At 40.9% G+C, this 18,197-nt stretch overlaps 1 protein-coding gene across 3 annotated transcripts in view; it reads right to left on the bottom strand.

Annotated features, from left to right (window-relative positions):
- CKAP5 (cytoskeleton associated protein 5) overlaps positions 1-18,197 on the bottom strand; it is a 78,143-nt gene that overhangs the window by 34,841 nt on the left and 25,105 nt on the right. For all 3 annotated transcript variants that reach the window (XM_063117489.1, XM_063117488.1, XM_063117490.1), the window contains exons 7-24: positions 18,018-18,121; positions 17,330-17,443; positions 16,664-16,768; positions 16,030-16,119; positions 15,782-15,946; positions 14,564-14,692; positions 13,310-13,492; positions 11,555-11,668; positions 10,544-10,654; positions 8,394-8,486; positions 7,478-7,663; positions 6,980-7,074; positions 5,681-5,738; positions 5,474-5,599; positions 4,299-4,438; positions 3,940-4,114; positions 2,641-2,754; positions 820-948 (exon numbers count right to left, since the gene is read on the bottom strand). In XM_063117489.1, the coding sequence (XP_062973559.1) occupies positions 820-948; positions 2,641-2,754; positions 3,940-4,114; positions 4,299-4,438; positions 5,474-5,599; positions 5,681-5,738; positions 6,980-7,074; positions 7,478-7,663; positions 8,394-8,486; positions 10,544-10,654; positions 11,555-11,668; positions 13,310-13,492; positions 14,564-14,692; positions 15,782-15,946; positions 16,030-16,119; positions 16,664-16,768; positions 17,330-17,443; positions 18,018-18,121 (2,231 nt within the window). The remainder of the gene's footprint in view (positions 1-819; positions 949-2,640; positions 2,755-3,939; positions 4,115-4,298; positions 4,439-5,473; positions 5,600-5,680; positions 5,739-6,979; positions 7,075-7,477; positions 7,664-8,393; positions 8,487-10,543; positions 10,655-11,554; positions 11,669-13,309; positions 13,493-14,563; positions 14,693-15,781; positions 15,947-16,029; positions 16,120-16,663; positions 16,769-17,329; positions 17,444-18,017; positions 18,122-18,197) is intronic.

The raw sequence follows: 18,197 nt of genomic DNA on the forward strand, positions 1-18,197 counted from the left end.
GTTTTGGACTCCAACTCCCAGAATTCTTGACCATTGTGCATGTTGGCTGAGGCTGGTGGGAGTTGAAGACCAAAACATCTGGAGGACACCAGGTTGTGAAAGGCTGAAGTAACTTATTTAGGTGTGTTCTTAGAGCCATAGGAATACCCTACTTCACACATCAGAAGACATGGGCCTGCATACTCCAAGCTGCATACTCCAAGAAGCAAGGGCCTGCATACTCCAAGAAGCAAGGAGAACTGCTAAAGACTAAAGGAAGGGCACCAGGATGCTGGGAAGCCAGTATTGCTTAACTGCCACCACAAACAGAAACTGAGCAAGGATGGGCTCATGCAGCCACTGCAGCAATCTCCTAAGTAGCAAAAGGCTATGGCATGCAAGCCAATGATCATCGACCCATATTGGGCATCGTATGGAAGCACAGTGTTACAGCACTTGCACCACACAATCCAAGTGGAGTATACCCACAAGCCATGCCAGTAAGGACGAATGAGGAAGATACAGACATAGGAATCACAAGGAGTGAGATTAAGAATATACAGAAACTGAGATCAATAGTTGCTTGCACTAGTCTACATTCTAGAAATTCACTCCTTTGCTCATTAGGAATATTCTTTACTTCAGAATACTCCTATCTGACACTTGCTGCTCTTGGGACACTGAAGGAGTGCATCTTCCAAGAGTACGGCACAAAGAATGGTCTCACTTCACTGCATTATAAATACTTATCTCGACAATTAAACATAAAATGGATTGGCCTTACACAGGTCCATTTTGTAAGGGATAAAAACAAATCTCATTTTTGGGGTACATCCTTACCTCTTGCCTGAGGAATGGGTTCTCTTTCTTGAGCTCTTCAGATAGGTCTTCCCCTTCCAACCACTCTTTCATGCCTGTCTGCTCTGTCCAGGCATTCACAGTTGCTAGGGAAGCTGTTCGTACATTGCTCTGTAACAAAAGAAAAAATTACACATGATAATAAGATAATCAATTTGGGAAAAGTTCTTGGGTCTCTTTAGAAGGGCATGTTTCACTACCAAAGAGCACTCAGTGTGAAAGTTTACCATCAGAACAATAGGATAATCTTTGCTGGAATCTCCAGCACCAATTTAATGCAGCACAATAAATCAAGTAACAATGCAAAGCATTGTGCCTTTCACCACCTAATCCCACAGTTAATTTGCAAAACGTTTATGAAGGATGAAAGTAGACTACAGGAAAGAATCAAATCTAATCACACAATACTACTTTGGCATAAACTGTTCACCAAGAAGTAATTTATTTGTATCGTAGTACACACCTCCCCGGTGAAACTAAAAAAGACATGGAAAAATGCCTTCTTAATATATATCCACAACTGTAGACCTGTGGGGTGGGGGTGGGGGAATCATGGCTTGTATAAAGCAGTCCTACCTGTATTAGATTTTTTTGGGGGGAGGGCACAAAGTAACTTTGGAGAAGAAAGAGAGGCAAGGGAAAGAAGATTATTTCTTCCTTTTTCTCTTCCTCTTGCGCAACTGATTTCACGCTTGCTCACCCTGATCCAACTAAGGAGATCTACCCACAAGGAAGCTGCCTTCCATGCACTTATCACTTGCTGGATGATGAACCATGGGGCATGCCATAGAACACAGAATGTTTCTTTGTACCCTCAGAACCCAATCTAAAAATGATAATCATACAGAAAAGTCTATGTAAGTATCATTTGCAAGTCTGGAACTAGAGATAAATTATACACTCAATGTTTTTTAAGGTAGATTCCTGCAATAAGCAGGGGGGTTGGACTCGATGGCTTCCAACTCTACTATTCTATGATTCTCAGAGATACAGTTTAAAGAAGTGTAGGAGGGAGGAATGTTAGAGGGCAGTTTAAAAGGAAAGAGGGGGAGGGGAGTTGGGCTGAGAAGACGCATATCCTCATGGCACAAATCCCTCAACCCCCATTACGACCCAAGTGCACAATGCATCTACATGGGGCTGCCTTTGAAGATGGTTCAGAAGCTGCAGCTTGTGCAAAATGCAGTGGCCAGATTAATAACAGGGACCAGAAGGTTTGAACATATAAGACCAACCCTTGCCTGCTTGCATTGCCTGCCTTTACGTTTCCAAGCCCAATTCAAGGTGGTTGTCCTAACCTATAAAGCCTTACGCGGCCCGGAAGACAGCAGCAAGGGAGAGGGCCTTCTCTGTAGTGGCTCCCCAATTATGGAATGATGTCCCTATCAAGGCCCACCTGGTGCCAACATTTAGCAATATGTGATGAGCTTCATTGATCCTGGATCTATTTTTATAGTTGGTTATAAAGTTGTTTATACATCTTTAGATGTATGTTTCTGTGAATGTTGCACGTTTTTGTGGTTTAAATTTTTGTATATTGTTTTTAATTGTTTTAATCTTATTTAAACTGCCCAGAGAGCTATGGGGCAGTATAGAGATGAGGAGGAGGAGGAGAAGAAGAAGAAGTAGCAGCAGCAGCAGCATCCCTTCACATTCAATTTGTCTACTGAGGAGCTTTCAAAAAGCAGTATCACTGGAGCTTAAAATGTCTTTTTATCGTATGCACATATCATATGCAATGGATAACATGCACAAAATAAGACTACATTCCTAAAGGCTGTACTAAGAAGTAGGCGAATCTACCTTACTGTCTCCAAGGATTGTAATGATGGGAATGCCCAAGTTTTTCACATGCTGCTTGATATTTGGGCCCATAGCAGTGGCCAATTGCTGGAGAATGGTCAGTGTTTGTTGCACCTGAATGGAAAAGGAAGCACAACAATGTTACTTATGCTCACTTTACATGACTTAAACAGTCTGCTTATCATGGCTACAGAAATTCCACCTACATTTTCTGCTTGCAAAGCAGTACACTCTAACTGGTATCTATGTGAATACATATGTAGGTTTAATTTCCTGTGTCTCAATCCATGTCACACATGGAACAAGGTCCAGGGATTCTCAACTGAACCTTCATTTAATGATTTAATTTGTGTTTGAAATCGCTGTTCCACTCAATGAGTGCTTGAGATGATTAACAATAAAATCAAAAAAGAATAAAACACAGTAATTTTTACAAATTTAACACAAAAGCGATAAAATATATACAATAAAACAGAGAACCCCTCTAAAATCAAGTAGTAGTATTAATCACTATTTAACAGTATTCCAAGAGCGTGATTCTACAAAGACTCATGGAACCAGTTACCTAGGGAGGTCGTGGGCTCTCCCACACTAGAGGCATTCAAGAGGCAGCTGGACAACCATCTGTCAGGGATGCTTTAAGCTGGATGCCTGCACTGAGCAGGGGGTTGGACTCGATGGCCTTATAGCCCCCTTCCAACTCTACTATTCTACAATTCTATGATAACTCCAACAGTTTTCCTTTCAAGTGTACATCACATTGCTGTGTACTCAGGAAAAACTACATGCCGTTTATGGCCAGTTTTAGTCAAACTAGTGCTTCAACATAAACTTCCATTTGTTTTAATCACAGGACCCTGATCATCTTTAATGGGCTTTCAGGACAAACAGAAGCACCATTTATAGGGTGTTACGAAATCTGCCCAGCTGTGATTTGGATCATATGCCACAAAGAGATTAACAAAGCCTAATTGTCCCCTTGTTGTGCTTTCTCTGGTAGAATGCATTTCCTTGGCTTTGATGGCAATGGAGTAGCTTCTTCAAGGTACACATAGTATCTACAACTGTACCATTTCCTCCTTTTGGTGTGGAAAGTACTGCTACATCAACAGACACATTGGCCATTGTAGAAATCTAAAGCTCCTTGTCGTACAAAATGGATTAAATAGCATTAAAATGTTATACTCTATAATAAAGTCACTTCAATTCTGATTACAAGTTTTAAATGAAGCTGGTATTTGGGGACGGGTAACTGATGGCGACAAATTTAATCCTAATTCTAGGATTTAAATAGCATACCAGGATTTTATTGGAATCATTGAGACGACTCTTCAATGCAGGTGAAAGTTCTCCTAAGTTTGGCTGTATGAATTTGGCTTCGTTAATGATGCTTGTTACTTCATCTAGACCCTCCTTTCGGATTTTCCAGTTTTTATCACCAATCTTAGACACCAATTCAGATGTAATCTTATCACTAAAAAAAAAAAGGAGTTACATCTCACACTCTGTTTCCTTTACACAGGAAAGAAGAAACTACAAGTACCTGATAGATTAATAGTGACTATAGAGAACAGAAATTCTCAGACATAATTACAAGTTTGCAGGTCTTAGTGATAGAAGGAAAAAAATGTCTTCCAATATGCCAAACTCAAACAAACCTGATATCGGCTCTTGGCAAGAGATCCACAACATCATTTCCTAAATCCTCCTGTTCTTCTCCTTCCTCACCATCATCCCCACTGCCAACAGTGTGCCTGGAATTGCCTCGAGTTGGAGCAGGTGGTGTTTGCCCTTGCATCTGAAATATATACATATGACAGATGAGTACGCGCAATTTGGGAGATGAGTCTCAATTCTAGTTAGGTAGTTCAGCATTTTGGTTCATGTACTTGCATCTCGCTGTACATTAATTGAGAGTCACACTACTTATTTATTTATTTATTTATTTATTACATTTCTATACCGCCCAATAGCCGGAGCTCTCTGGGCGGTTCACAAAAATTAAAACCATTCAAAGTATAAAACAACAGTATAAAACCATAATATAAAATACAATATAAAAGCTCAACCAGATAAAAACAGCAGCAATGCAAAATTACAAATTTAAAACCATGTTATTTAAAATTTATAGATTGTTAAAATGTTGGGAGAATAAAAAGGTCTTCACCTGGCGTCTAAAAGCATATAATGTAGGTGCCAAGCGAACCTCCTTAGGGAGCTCACTCCACAGCCGGGGTGCCACAGCAGAGAAGGCCCTCCTCCTGGTAGCCACCTGCCTCACTTCCTTTGGCAGGGGCTCGCGGAGAAGGACCCGAGGATGACCTTAGGGTCCGGGCAGGTACATATGGGAGGAGGCGTTCCTTCAGATAACCTGGCCCCAAGCCGTTTAGGGCTTTAAATGTTAATACCTTATGGTATTATGGTTAATACCTTATGGTCATAATGCAAGAATGGAGGAAGTATGTCACAAGCTAAGGCATAAAATAACAAGGCACCCTGTGCTTACACATCTGAAATCATTGCTTGCTCAATGTATTATCCAAATGATAATATTATCCAAATAATTCCTTTTACCAATCAAATGAAAAGCAAGTGTTAGCACCGAACTATGATGACTTAATACTGTTCGCATTAGCAAACAGCATTTAAGAACACTTGTATCCTGAACACTTGGACTCATTTTCAAATGTGCTCTTCCAAAACACTCCCTCAGCAAATTGCTCTACTTCACTGTACTATTAATATTAGTGAAATTATTAAGCCTTTAATGCTCCTAAATTAATGCAAGTGATCACTTGAAGAAGAATATTTCCAGCACTTTGAAGAAGCTTACTTTTTCAAACTCCGCATCTATTTGGGAAAGGAGAGCAGGCTTTTCATCCTCAAAAAACATCCGCAAAGGAGGCCCCACATACAGATACATGACACCCAATAAGGTAATGGCAGATGTTCTCACAGCCTGTCAGACAGAAAAGAGAAAGGCTTAATCTCAACTATTCAGACAACATTCAGATTTTAGCTCGAAGAGAAGTTTACTCACAGGATTTGTAGCTGCAAGAGCAGTCTTAACATTGCTGATAAAAGCCTTTACATTCAATCTGAGAGAGAAAACACACAGATTAGCTAAAAGCAGCATAACACCATACTTGTTTACTCTGGAACAATTTCTAAGAAGGAATTACTATGGAATTTAAATACAAAGTGAAGGTATTCAATCTAATAAAATTACCCTTTTAGAAGATGGGGAGGGCACTCATTTTAGTTAAGACAATCTGAATACATGCTTACAGCACTCATTTAACTCTAAGGACCACTTCTCATCTGGGCCATGCCACTTCAGACTGCAGGGAGGGAGAGGCTAACATAACTATTTTGTATGGAGGAATTTTCAAACAAAATTCCAAAGCCATAGAAAATTATACAATGGGGAAAAAGCTAAGCTGGACCTTGCATCTACTCCTATGTGAATGACCTTTTGCAAGTTCATCCCAGTCCTTCTCTAGAACAGTCTAGTTTTCTGCTCAAGTACCTTCTTGGAACTGCGGGCTTGAAATTTCCTTGCTGATCTCATCTCCCACACATTTTACAGGAATTGTTGTGGGAATAGGGAAAACGCCAGGCAAACAGGTCCTGTGTGTTCAGCGTTTAGTCAACTAGATACCAGCACTCCAAACAAGGCATGCAAATTGTACTTCTGCTCTCTCTCATCCACACTGATTTCCACTGCCACAGGGCAAGCAATTAGCTTTTTCAAGCTGAAAGCTAGAGATTAATGCTGAAGGATAACATCAGTGTTGCATGAAGCAATGTAACAAATCAGTGAATGAGAACAAAACATAACTGTAACAGAGGGCAAAGTAAAATATCCCTTTTCCTATTCCATACATACATCTAGCTTATACTTTACTGTCAATAACTACTTGCTTTTCAAACAAACTTTTTACTACTATTGCCCATCTTTAATCCTTTTGGTTTGGTCTATCAATAAATCATAGATTATTTTCATTAACCAATGTAAAGTTTTATTTGAGTTATAGGAATCTAGTGCATCAGAGGGCCTAAAATGATAAACAGGCTTACAAAGGCTTTAATACGGCTGGTTCACACAGCTACATATGTCATTTGATGACACAAAGCTGAATGTGCAAACTCTCAGTTGAAAAGTACTGTTTGAGGTGATGCCAAGTGATACAAAAACCATCTGTGGTGCTTGATCTGTGATGGATCTTTTGCATAAATCATCACTTGATATTGCATTCAATAAGTGATGAACACCTATGTATGAGCTGCATGGTTCATACTGTATTACAGCCATTTATTCCAATTTTTCAAGACTTACCCTGCAAACCCAAATTCTTTAATCGCATTTGAAAGCCAATTCAAAGTTTCTGACTGGTTCTTTGGATTCTTCTGAGAAAAGGCCATGGACATAACCTAGAATGAAAATGGAAGATTTTACCCCTTTCTACAACTACTAATCATCAAGAACCTGCAACCATCTAAACAGATGCTGTGAAACTAAACAGAGAGGTGTATACTGAGGTTTGCAGCAGAGCAGCAACTAGGCTGGATTGCACTATACATTAGCCTTGTTGCAAATGCGGACGCTTATTCCCAATAATTTAACCATCTTAAAAGGAGAACAGTGCAAAATTAAACACAGAAAATTAATGAAACATTGCAAAGGGAGATTACATGTTATTAAATTACTGTTTTTTTAAACAGCATCTAGAACTCATCCAGCCATAAGAATAAGGGATTGAGTACATAGATGACCAATATGGACGTTTGCACATACACAAGGATTGCTTTTATCCTACTGAAGAATTTCACAAACCTGTTCAGCAGTCCAAGGAAGCTGGCAGGCCTCCGCTATTGCCGTTAGTGCTTCTTTTGCATTGTTTCCACATTTTACATCTCCAATCTTATCCACGAGACCATCCAACACAATTTGCGCAGATGTTTTGGAGAAGGTTCCCTTCTGAGCAACCAAGGCAACTATATGAAGTTTTATCTGCATCACCTGCAAAAGAGAAGTGCAGCCATCTTAGCAACAAGCTTATGGCCTGCTACTTTCTCCTACTAAAATAGAGTGCAAAGTAAAGTGCTTAATCTCATCGAATGTAGCTGATGAGTCTGCTTCTGCCTTTGCCTCACAGCTGTTGACATGTACTCCCAGGTCCGAGATGGACTACATTGATTCAGTATAACTATTCAAAGAGTTCTCAGCATTTTTCTTTGTATGCATGTTTGAGTGTTTTACTCTGTACAGCACCATGTACACTGATGGTGCTATATAAATAAATAAATAAATAAATAAATAATAATAATAATAATAATAATAATAATAATAATGGTTTACCAAATATCATTTTCATTCTACAGGCTTGGGGAGTGCAGGGAAAGGTTCCACCCCATTCACAAGTGAGGCAACTATGTTTTACTTAAGCATGATTGATTGGCCTGTTGTCCAAAAACGGTTTTGTATTTGAGAAGCAAAGAAAAATATTCGAAGAAGATTTGAAATGCAAGTATGATTCCATGCTGGAAGCAGTAATGAGAAGTCATGGTCTTTGCAAAAAACCTTCACAAATCATAGACCCAAAGGCAGTCAAAACTCCCTGTTTGGAATTTTTAGCTACCTGCAAGGTAATTTTTTAGACATAGGTAATGATTTAAAAGAATTACAGTATTAATACTACAGCTTTTTCTAGGGTTTATGCTATCAACAATACAACAAACTGTTGCTTTACCTGAAAGTTGGTCTCCTTCCATCCAGGTTTCTTTGCCAACATCCTTACTAGAGCCTGGCAAGGCATTTCAGTTCTATTCATCAGCTCAACAGCCTTTAAGTTTAAGAGAAGACTATTAACTCCAGAAAATGCAAAGCAATCCGCAGGATCGCAAATGCAGCTGAATTGCACTCTACAGCCCAGTATGCACTCAAACACATTTTCAGCTTATAGCCCAGTCCCTATTGAGCATCTGCAGAGCCTATGTTCTCTACCAAGAAATTAATTTTTTAATTTTCATTTTAGAAGGACAGAGTAATTGTATGGCTAAATACAGCTTTCAGTTAAAAAGCTATACTAGAGGGCAGTATCCAATACTGCCAGTGTGCTGGGACCAACTCCTGGTGCAACACGAAACTAGTACTCCCTAAAGCAACCCCAGAAATGAGCCAAAACGCTAGTTTTTGGAATGTGAGAGGGTCAGTAGAGCTCCCTTTTATGGCACTCTAGAAACAAGCAATTTAGCTCATTTCTAGTTAATTTTGGAATGGCTAGCTTCCTGTTGTGCTGATGGATGGTCCCACTGGTACATGGGCACCATTGGATATTGCCTAGAAAGTTTTCCAAACAAAGAAGCTGCTTTTGATTTTTGAACTCTAATCAAAGTTTGAGTTAAAGCTACCGCCCTTTGTCACCGTTGCCATTGGTATTATGTTAAGGAAAGGTCAAAGTGATTTGCTGACACACACATAGCGTAGACCCTACTTGAGGTGAGGTATTAGTCCAGGGCCCAATTCCACATCGACCATTCTAGCTCGGGCTGCGGGACCCCACTCGCCAGATGAACAGTGGCAGCCTTCTGCCCTGGTGCCTGGAGAGGGGATGGGCCACATCACAGGCCTGCACCTACCAGTGCAATGCCCAAGGTTGGGGGGGGGTAGTGGTTTGGGCTTCCAACTGAAGACAGACCCTGCTTCCCTCTGACGTGGTCAGTGCTGGGTGGCATGGGGGTGGAGGTATGAGCTGGTTGGCGCCAAATGCTATGCTTCCCTCATTGCCCTTGAGGAGGCACTTGGGGGGGAGGGATGGTGAGTGGCTGACCAGATTGCGTCAACACTCTGTGCTGGTGTGTGAGAGGTGAGGCTAGGGAGCCCAGGACAGTGTCTGGAATGACTACAGTGGATCCCACGCTATGTGTTTGGGCCACAAGTACAGGATCCCCTGCAGCTCAGAGGCGCTTTTGGACCAGGACTGGGGTGGTGGATGCAGAAAGGATTGGCGGTAACCACAAATGGCAGCAGCAGAGCAGCTCTGCCCCACGAGTGCCCCAGACCAAAGGGGTGGTGGCAGCTGTCACACTGGCTCCATGATAGCCACCCACGGATATCTGCACCAAGGGGGCTGCTGGGAATCGAGGTGTGGAAAGTCGGAGGACTGCAGGCTTAACCAGAAATGTGGGTGGTTAGGGTAATCATGCTGTGGAGTGTGGTTCCACGATTATGTGGTGGGAGCACACGACACAGTTGCCCTAACCCACATTCCCACTGTTATCACTGATCTTAAGAGTGGAAGTAACAGTGGGATTTCCTCAAGGGAGAATTTCTCCAAATGGACGGGCTTGGAGGCCAAGCCGCACCCCCTGGAGAAATCCAAGGAGGTTCACAAGCTGGGTGGGGAAGCTCTGCAGGCCGTACTAGACTTGTGGGGCAGAGGTTTCTCATCCCTGCCCTGAAACCTACATGAGCACTGCCTGGACTGGAATGCCCAGTCTGAACAGTAAGAGAAATATTTGCATGTTACTAACTTTAACAGCTTTCGAACTGAACCAGTCAAAGGTGGAGGGAGGCAGGGAAACGTGTCTCTTCATTAGAGATATCACAAGACTAGCTAACAGGATGTGATTGGGAAGGAAAATGAAAATTATAGGATGATTGAAGAATATTTCAGTTTCCCATAACAAGCACTTCAGCTATTGGGCAGTATAGAAATAAATAAATAATAAACTCTGAATTTGGTAGTAACAGAATAGTATGGAAGGCCCTGAAGCACAATACAAAGCTAAGGGTTTCTGTGGACTGCAGGAGTCATTTGTAGTAGCTTCAAAATTTATAGCTATAAGAGACCACTTTTGTTTCAGACTAAATTCCAAAAGACAATGCTCGTATAATTACCTTTTGAAATTCTTCCATGCAAGCAAGCCTTTCCTTCCAGTTGCCACTATCTAGCTGCTGTATGCAAGCAGCTGGGAGGACAGCTGAAGCTTTCTCCTCACACATCTCTATCTATTATCAGAAAGGGGGGGAAAGAGTTCATCTTTTGGCAGTTTATTCTTATATTCCAAATATATTTTGATCGTGCTATTTAAGCATTCTGTACCGTATCATGAGAAATACATAAAGAAGCCATCTGAATTAAAAGGACAACCATACCTTGTGTGCGCATGTGAGAAGTGTCACTGTTTAACACTATAGTATAGAGCATTCATGGCATTATTTTGAGTTAAGAAATACTGGATTCCAATTCCTTTAGGTTTAAACAGGTTTAAACAGAAATACTGGATTCCAATTCCTTTAGATTTATGCTTTGCAGAACTGCTATAAAACGTCTCACACTTTCTCTTTTATTATGGCCAAGAACAACCAAATAATTTCACATCCACAGTAGGCAAATACACAAACTGCAAAACTTAACTTCTTAAAATACACGAAACTTGTGTTCACAAGTTCTCTAGTATCTCACCTCTGTCAAAAGGTAAACATTCACTACATCCACACAAACAGTTAGACCATTTCTGCTGAACCTGAACAATTCCACTTTGTAGCTCAGCACATAACTCCCATTGTAGCCTTCCCTGACCAGTGCACATTCTCTCCCCACTCGTTCTCCAGCGCACTCATACACCTGTTGTCACACTGGTGTTCAGTTGTTCTTTAAAGGCAACTTAAGGCAGCAAAGCGGTAAAATCTCGTTGAAAGAAATTTTTGATGTGTGTTTTTTTTCATTCTATGCAAATACCACCCAGAGCACAGTGAAATGGTTCTTCACCACAGCACCAGCTGTTTCAAACATAATTGTATCTCAAATAATTGACCATCATCAGTTTTGGATAGGAGCTAAACAAACAAGTGAATTTCAAAATACAGGATTTAGCTCTGCTTTTCCATAGAAAATGAAACACATACCGAGAGCTCTGGCTCAAATATCTCCTTCACATCAGCTCCTTTCTTGCCTTTTGTTCCAGCACTTCCTGCCCCACCAGTTGTAGCTTGCTTGCCCTTCTTGGATGGGCCACCGGCCTATGTGAGAAGAGGATAAGCTTCTCAAGTCAACTAAAGTTCACTTAACACGTTTTTTTAAAAAGAAACAATTTCTGGATAAGAAAATGAGAGAAATGGGAGTAAAGCGATCAGTTGGATCCAGAGAAATGCCGACATAAAAAAGTGGGGAGCTCCAAGGCACCTTCCACCTGATTTCCAGTGACCCCCACCCAAAGGTCACAGCCCACACCATTCACCAGGGTCTTCTGTCCCTTTAGAGCAGTGGTTCTCAACCTTCCTAATGCCGCAACCCTTTAATACAGTTCCTCATGTTGTGGTGACCCCCAACCATAAAATTATTTTCGTTCTTCTCTACACGATCCATTGTCATGGGATGGTTTGCTAATGAAAATAACACATAACAATAGCTTTAATAATACAAAAGATGATACATGACATAGTTCAGTCAATACAGTTTCCTAAGACCATCGGAAATGTGTTTTCCGATGGTCTTAGGCGACCCCTGTGAAAGGGTCATTCGACCCCCAAAGGGGTCCCGACCCACAGGTTGAGAACCGCTGCTTTAGAGAGTATTTTCAGGGGGCTGCCAGGGGCAGGAAGGAGCAGGGAAGTTATCTTCCACCCACACCCTACTGCTGGCATTGCTCTGGATCCAGATCATTCTAGTTTTCAAGACCGCCTTCACCCAAAAGACCGGCATCTGCACAGCTGATGATTAGCACGTTTTTATAACATCCGCATTAAACAGAAATACTGGATTCCATTATATAACTTTCTAAAATATATTGAACCAGAGGAGTGTTAGGATTTGGAAAAAAATATGATGCACTGTAGGGGGTGGTTTGTTACACAGGTTTTGGCATAAAACTGTACTTCAGCTTAAGATATGCAGAAGATGGCCATGATCACACATTCCTTAGTAATTGATTGGATTGGATTGCTGTGAAGTGTTACTTTCAAAAGCATTTGTAAACTTCAGCTGATACAAAATACAGTGGCAGTAGTTCTATTGGAGCCTTTTATATTTTAGAGCATTGGCTCCTCTATTATCTAACTTCACTGATTGCCAGTCTGCTGCTGATGGCAACTTAAAGTGCTGGTTACTACCTTTAAAACTTAAAACTTTAGGACAAGGATAGGTAATGTGCAGTCTCTTTCAATACTACTCAGCCTATCCACTGAAGTCAGCTGGGGAGGCTGTTTTGCACCACCTGAGGTGCAGTTGATGGGAACTTGTGAAAGGGCTCTTTCTGTTAAGGCCCCAGTCTCGTTGATTTTCCAATATCACCCAATAACTCTGTTGTTCTGGAAAGCTTTTTTCTGGCTGGTGCCTGGAGTCTGCTCTACCTGGATTCCTCTTGATTGTATTTTTATTTGCTCTATGTGTATGTTTCTGTGAGTGTGCATTTTAGTTGACTTACAATCTGTCTCAAAAATATTTATGTTAGCCACTTTGAATGTTTCATAATCTAACTGAAAATGTGGGATCAAAATCTTAATAAATAGAAAGCAAATGTGGCAATCCTGAGTACTGGGATCATTTTTGTAGTCTTCTGCCACAACTTTTAACTCTTAAATAAAAGCAAAACTCCATTTAGTTACCTCTGAAAAAACTGTGAAAATGCAGGACTACTTCTATTTTACACAGGTGTTTCATACCTTAGTAGCAGGTGCCTTTTTCAGTGGACCAGCTTTGGCCAAGTTATCTTTTGTATCTTTATCCCCTGCAGCCCCTGAAAGAACTGGACCCTTCCCAGCCACAGGTTTGCTCTCTTTTCTGTCGGCTCCTCCACCAATCCGGCCACCAACAGCCAGCTCCACTTTTTCAGCACACTCTTTAATCTAGCAGACAGAATTAGGAGACCATAAACATTAAAACAAATCAATGACCTTTAATAACTAGATCCTCATAAAATACATTACAGACTCTAGAGGTTTTATTACGGCAAAGATACAAGGCTATTATAAGTCATCTAATTCTATTGCCACTGGACGGCTTAGAACATGCTATTTGTTTTAAATATTGTCACATTATTATTATTTATTATTATTAAATAACATCACATCTATTATCTATTATCATTATTAACAATTACATACTGCCCCATAGCCGAAGCTCCCTGTTTACACGTAACTTGGGGAAGGGTGGTTAGGCTAATCATGGTGCGTGGTAGTTAGCACTGATCATGCTGAGTGCTCCCACCACATGCACACTAACCCCCCTGCCTAACCACCCTCCACCCTTGCCACGCTTCCTGAGTGCATGTAGCTTCTCCTTGCACTGCTGCAGGGTGCAGGAGTAGCTGCTCTTCTCTAACTGCTTAAAGAATCAAGGAAGAGGTTTTCGTGCTCCTTGGCCATTGGCTAGGCAGATGGGGATGTTTTTGCTTTATGTGGCAGCTATAGGTGTTTGTGCTTGGGAGCGTGGAGCATTCAAGGTCCCTGTGCTGATAACTGTGGTGTGGGATGAAAAATATCTTTGTGTCCTGCTAGGGATGCTATGACCAGGGGTGGAGTCCAACAGACTGGGCTCCTCAAATCTTTGCCGTCCACCACCACTACTCACTGCGTCATGCAAGCCGCTGGACAACTCGGAGAGTGCCCATTATTCTAGACAGCTTTAAAAGGGGATTGGACAAATTACTGGAGGAGAAGACTATCAATACTTATGAGTCCTGATGGCTGTATGCTACCTCTAGTATCAAAAGGATTATGCCTATATATACCAGCTGCTGGGGGATATGGGCAGGAGGGTGCTGCTGCATTTATATCCTACTTGTGGATTTCCCATGAACAGCTGGTTGGCCACTTTGTGAACAGAATGCTGAACTAGATGGACCCTTGGTCTGATCCAGTATGGCTCTTCTTATGTTCTTAGGCTGTATTTAAAGAGTGTGTTACAAAGGAACTTACCCGGTCAAGTTTCAGTTTGTCCACATCTGTTAGGAAAGTGTTCACAACTTTCTCACCTGCCACCTTCAGGGCAGTACCCAGAGCTTCAAATGCAGCATCTCTAACTTCAGGAGCTGAATCATTAATATGCTGTTGGCAAACACAAAACCTGAATGATCAGCCAGCTAGGTTTCTAGTTCAGATTAAGTTCAAAAGCTTTTTAGCACTCCTTGCACCGGATGGGAATGGATATACATCCTTTTAAATGATTTTGATTCTTACAATTTGCTCGAAGCGCTTGATTCCTTGTAAACATACCACAGTGAGGGAAAGATACAACACAAGTCATTTAACCAATAAGAATTGCAGTACAAACATGTTAACACCAAATGGTTGGGTTTTAAGAGGTGGGGTTCTGAACACCTAAATGCTAAGGGAATTAAGGCTTTAAAAAAGTCAAGATTTCTCAAGTGTCAAGATAAACTACCATGCAAACTATCGCTGGACCCAGCTGCTAGCATGGCCCCCAAAATGGCTCAGAGCTTGAATTTTGTGAAACTTCTATTATGCTGAAGCAGGCGGGGCTAGAACTGAAATGCACTGCCACTAAAGGGGACAAATCATATGCACAGTCCTCTCTAAAGAGCAAGTAGAAGGGGGTAACTCATTCCTGGATAATCTTCACCACTGAAGGAGATTGAAGGTACTCGATCAACGTTTATTGTGACTGCAGATAACGGGAGTAAGATAGCACATATTGTGGGCAGCCAATGCTTTTGAGGGGAAGTGGAGAAACAAACTGTTTGAAATTACATTGCTATTTTCTCATCTCCAAGGGACAGTCTGTGTTCTAGAATCAGGCTTGGCTCTGAAAAGCCATCTCTGAGTCACTATCAGGCTAAACCAATACCAAAAGGCAGTCAAAGTTTCCAGCCAGGCCACTTGGGCTCTTCCTCTACCACCTCATTTCCTTTTCCTCCCAGAGTTAGGGAAAGCTGCCTGCTCTCTTACCTGTCTGAAAGAGAATTCTTCTATACAGCATTTCATTATTTTGTTGCATTCTAGCACAAGAATTACTAGAAACATATAGTAGAGTTGGAAGGGCCCTATCGGGCCATTGAATCCAACCCCTTGCTCAATGCAGTTATTCTGTAGTAATTCCAGCTCTACAAAGGTTTTGCAACATTATTTCAAGTGCAGACTCGACTGAAGAACTAGACATCTTTTTTTTCTTTTTACCTTGAGGAGAGCAGCACAGAAGGGTTTCAGCAGGTTCTTGGAAAGGGTAGTAGGAGTGCAGTGACAAAAGCTTCTTGCAATGAAGAGGGATGTCTGTTGCTTGATCGTTGGGTTTTTGTTATCCATCACAGCTAATATATCCTCACTGAGGTTTTGTAATGTGGTCTGAAACAGATGAAATAAAGGTTAGCTTTAGCTAAACAAGAGTCTGCTAATCATGGTTAGAATACTGATAGCCCTGGACTTACTGTAAGGAAGATTGCATCAATAGCTTCTTGCAAGGCTTGCACTACCTGAGGCTTTTTCTCCTTGAACTTCTCCAAGATAGTTGGAACAACCTATAAAATGTCACCAAGGTGTTAGTATTGGAATGTTCGATGTCTCTCTGTCCACTGCACTTTCCCATAGCATAACAAGGAAACTCACATCTGTCACATATACAGGACAGGAAGTTACTTAATCATACTGAACTTTTTACTACATCAGGGAACATTGCAAGAGAGAGATGCTCTTTAAAACAGGGCCAAATAATAGAGATTGTCTCTTATTCTTTAATGAAACAAGGGATTTTTTTCCTTTTGTTTACTTAAACAAGAATGAAGCAAAGTAACAGACTGAAGGGGAACAAAGCCCTCCAGAAGATCTTCTTTTCCCACGTTTCCAGAGAATCAAGCATCCCAACCCCAGAATCCCTTTCAGTTTCAGCATAATGAGCCCAATACTGCATCTCACTTCATCAGAAGCTTAAGGAGGAGGTTTTCAGACGCAAGCAGTTGAAACTGGAAACAGCACAGTGCCAACCTCTAGGAGTCTATACCTTAGATAGTTGTTTTCTTTTATGCAATGGTCTGCAAGATGCCCAGTAAGCACGTTATTACTTACATGACCTGCATACTGTCCAAATTTCTTCCTGAGACCAGCAGCTAGACCAGCAAGGCATTTGGCAGCCAAAGCAACCAACATCACATTGGTATCCTTTCCAACAACCTATAAGGGAAAAGGAATGTTACAATCCAATAATATGAGTATATAAATGGAATATCTACAGAAGGCCTTGAAAAGATGGTTTAGGACCAAACAATTTCGCCAACCAGTGAATCCCAAAGTAAGAGAACCTGACTCTGTTTTCCCACCTCTTCATCCAATCTCATGTCATACCACCTATATAAATAGCATTTCCACAAATTTAAATTTTAGACTGCATGAATGCTGAGTTGTTCATATCTGGATTATAATGAACTCTCTCGCTCTTGCTCTATGCATGTATATTTATTATTTATTTATTTATTAAATTTATATACCGCCCCGTACCTGAAGCTCTCTGGGCGGTTTACAAAAGACTTGCATAAAAGATAGAAATACTTATTAAATAATCTATTTCCACGCAGGCAAGGAAGATCTCTCTCATCAGTCCCGCAAGATGGTGAGTAAAATCATAATCATGCTCCATGTTTACCCATAAATAACCAAAACATCTCTTTAAAATACTAATAGTGAGGCGTTCCATTAGATATGAAAGGTCAATTTGAGCGATATAGAGATTCTTACCTTCTTAAGAGCTTTCACCAAGTCTGCATAGTCTCCAGCTTCCAGTTTGGGATTTTTAACCAGCACTTCCACAGCTTCCAAAGCTTCTTTCCTCTCCTGCCATTTTTTGGCCTCCTGCAATGCAAACCATCCATATATATGCTTTAGTCTTAAAGCATTTTGGTAAACCCTGTGTACGGTAAACTAGAATATTTTCAGGCAGAGCAGAAGTCAGATACATGCTTACTACAATCTATAGCATACTTTCTCTGTACCTGTTGAAGACTTTTACCACCACTATCAAGCATGCATGCAATGTTATGAACACATAGCCTGCTTTATGTCTGTATATATGCATTATCAGGAAAGGTACACCTTCGTCATTCTCCAGTACCTGTGTGTACAAGGTGGAGAGGCATCCTCATATACAAAGCCAAGAAAAATGAAGCATTCTTCCTATTGTCAGTATATTTAATACCAGTATATTTAATAATACAATGCAAGAATTCCCACCAGATGCTAATATGTCCTTGAACTTGGAAGTCATCTGAGAATTAGAGAACTGTGAAATTAAATTGTCTTATAGATAGCTTGACTACACATAGAACAGGACAGCCAACTATGTAAGAAAACTGGGCAGATGAATTTAGTGACTACGGCTTAAAGAAAGATTACAGAAGGACTAAGGGTTAACTGTACCACCACTTACTATTTTGTCATAGAAATCTTTAGGAAGTTTGGAGAGAATTTCAACAGCTTCCAGAAGTTCGTAAGCATCCACCTGTGGAACAGCCTCATCTCCATCATCTCCTCCTACGGAAAGAGGTATTAGTAGATATTGCTAAACACATTTTCTGGCCAGTTTAATTGAACTCTAGTCAGCAAAGTT

The sequence above is a fragment of the Elgaria multicarinata genome, chromosome 2, assembly GCF_023053635.1.
Source record: "Elgaria multicarinata webbii isolate HBS135686 ecotype San Diego chromosome 2, rElgMul1.1.pri, whole genome shotgun sequence".
Taxonomy (NCBI): Eukaryota; Metazoa; Chordata; class Lepidosauria; order Squamata; family Anguidae; genus Elgaria; species Elgaria multicarinata.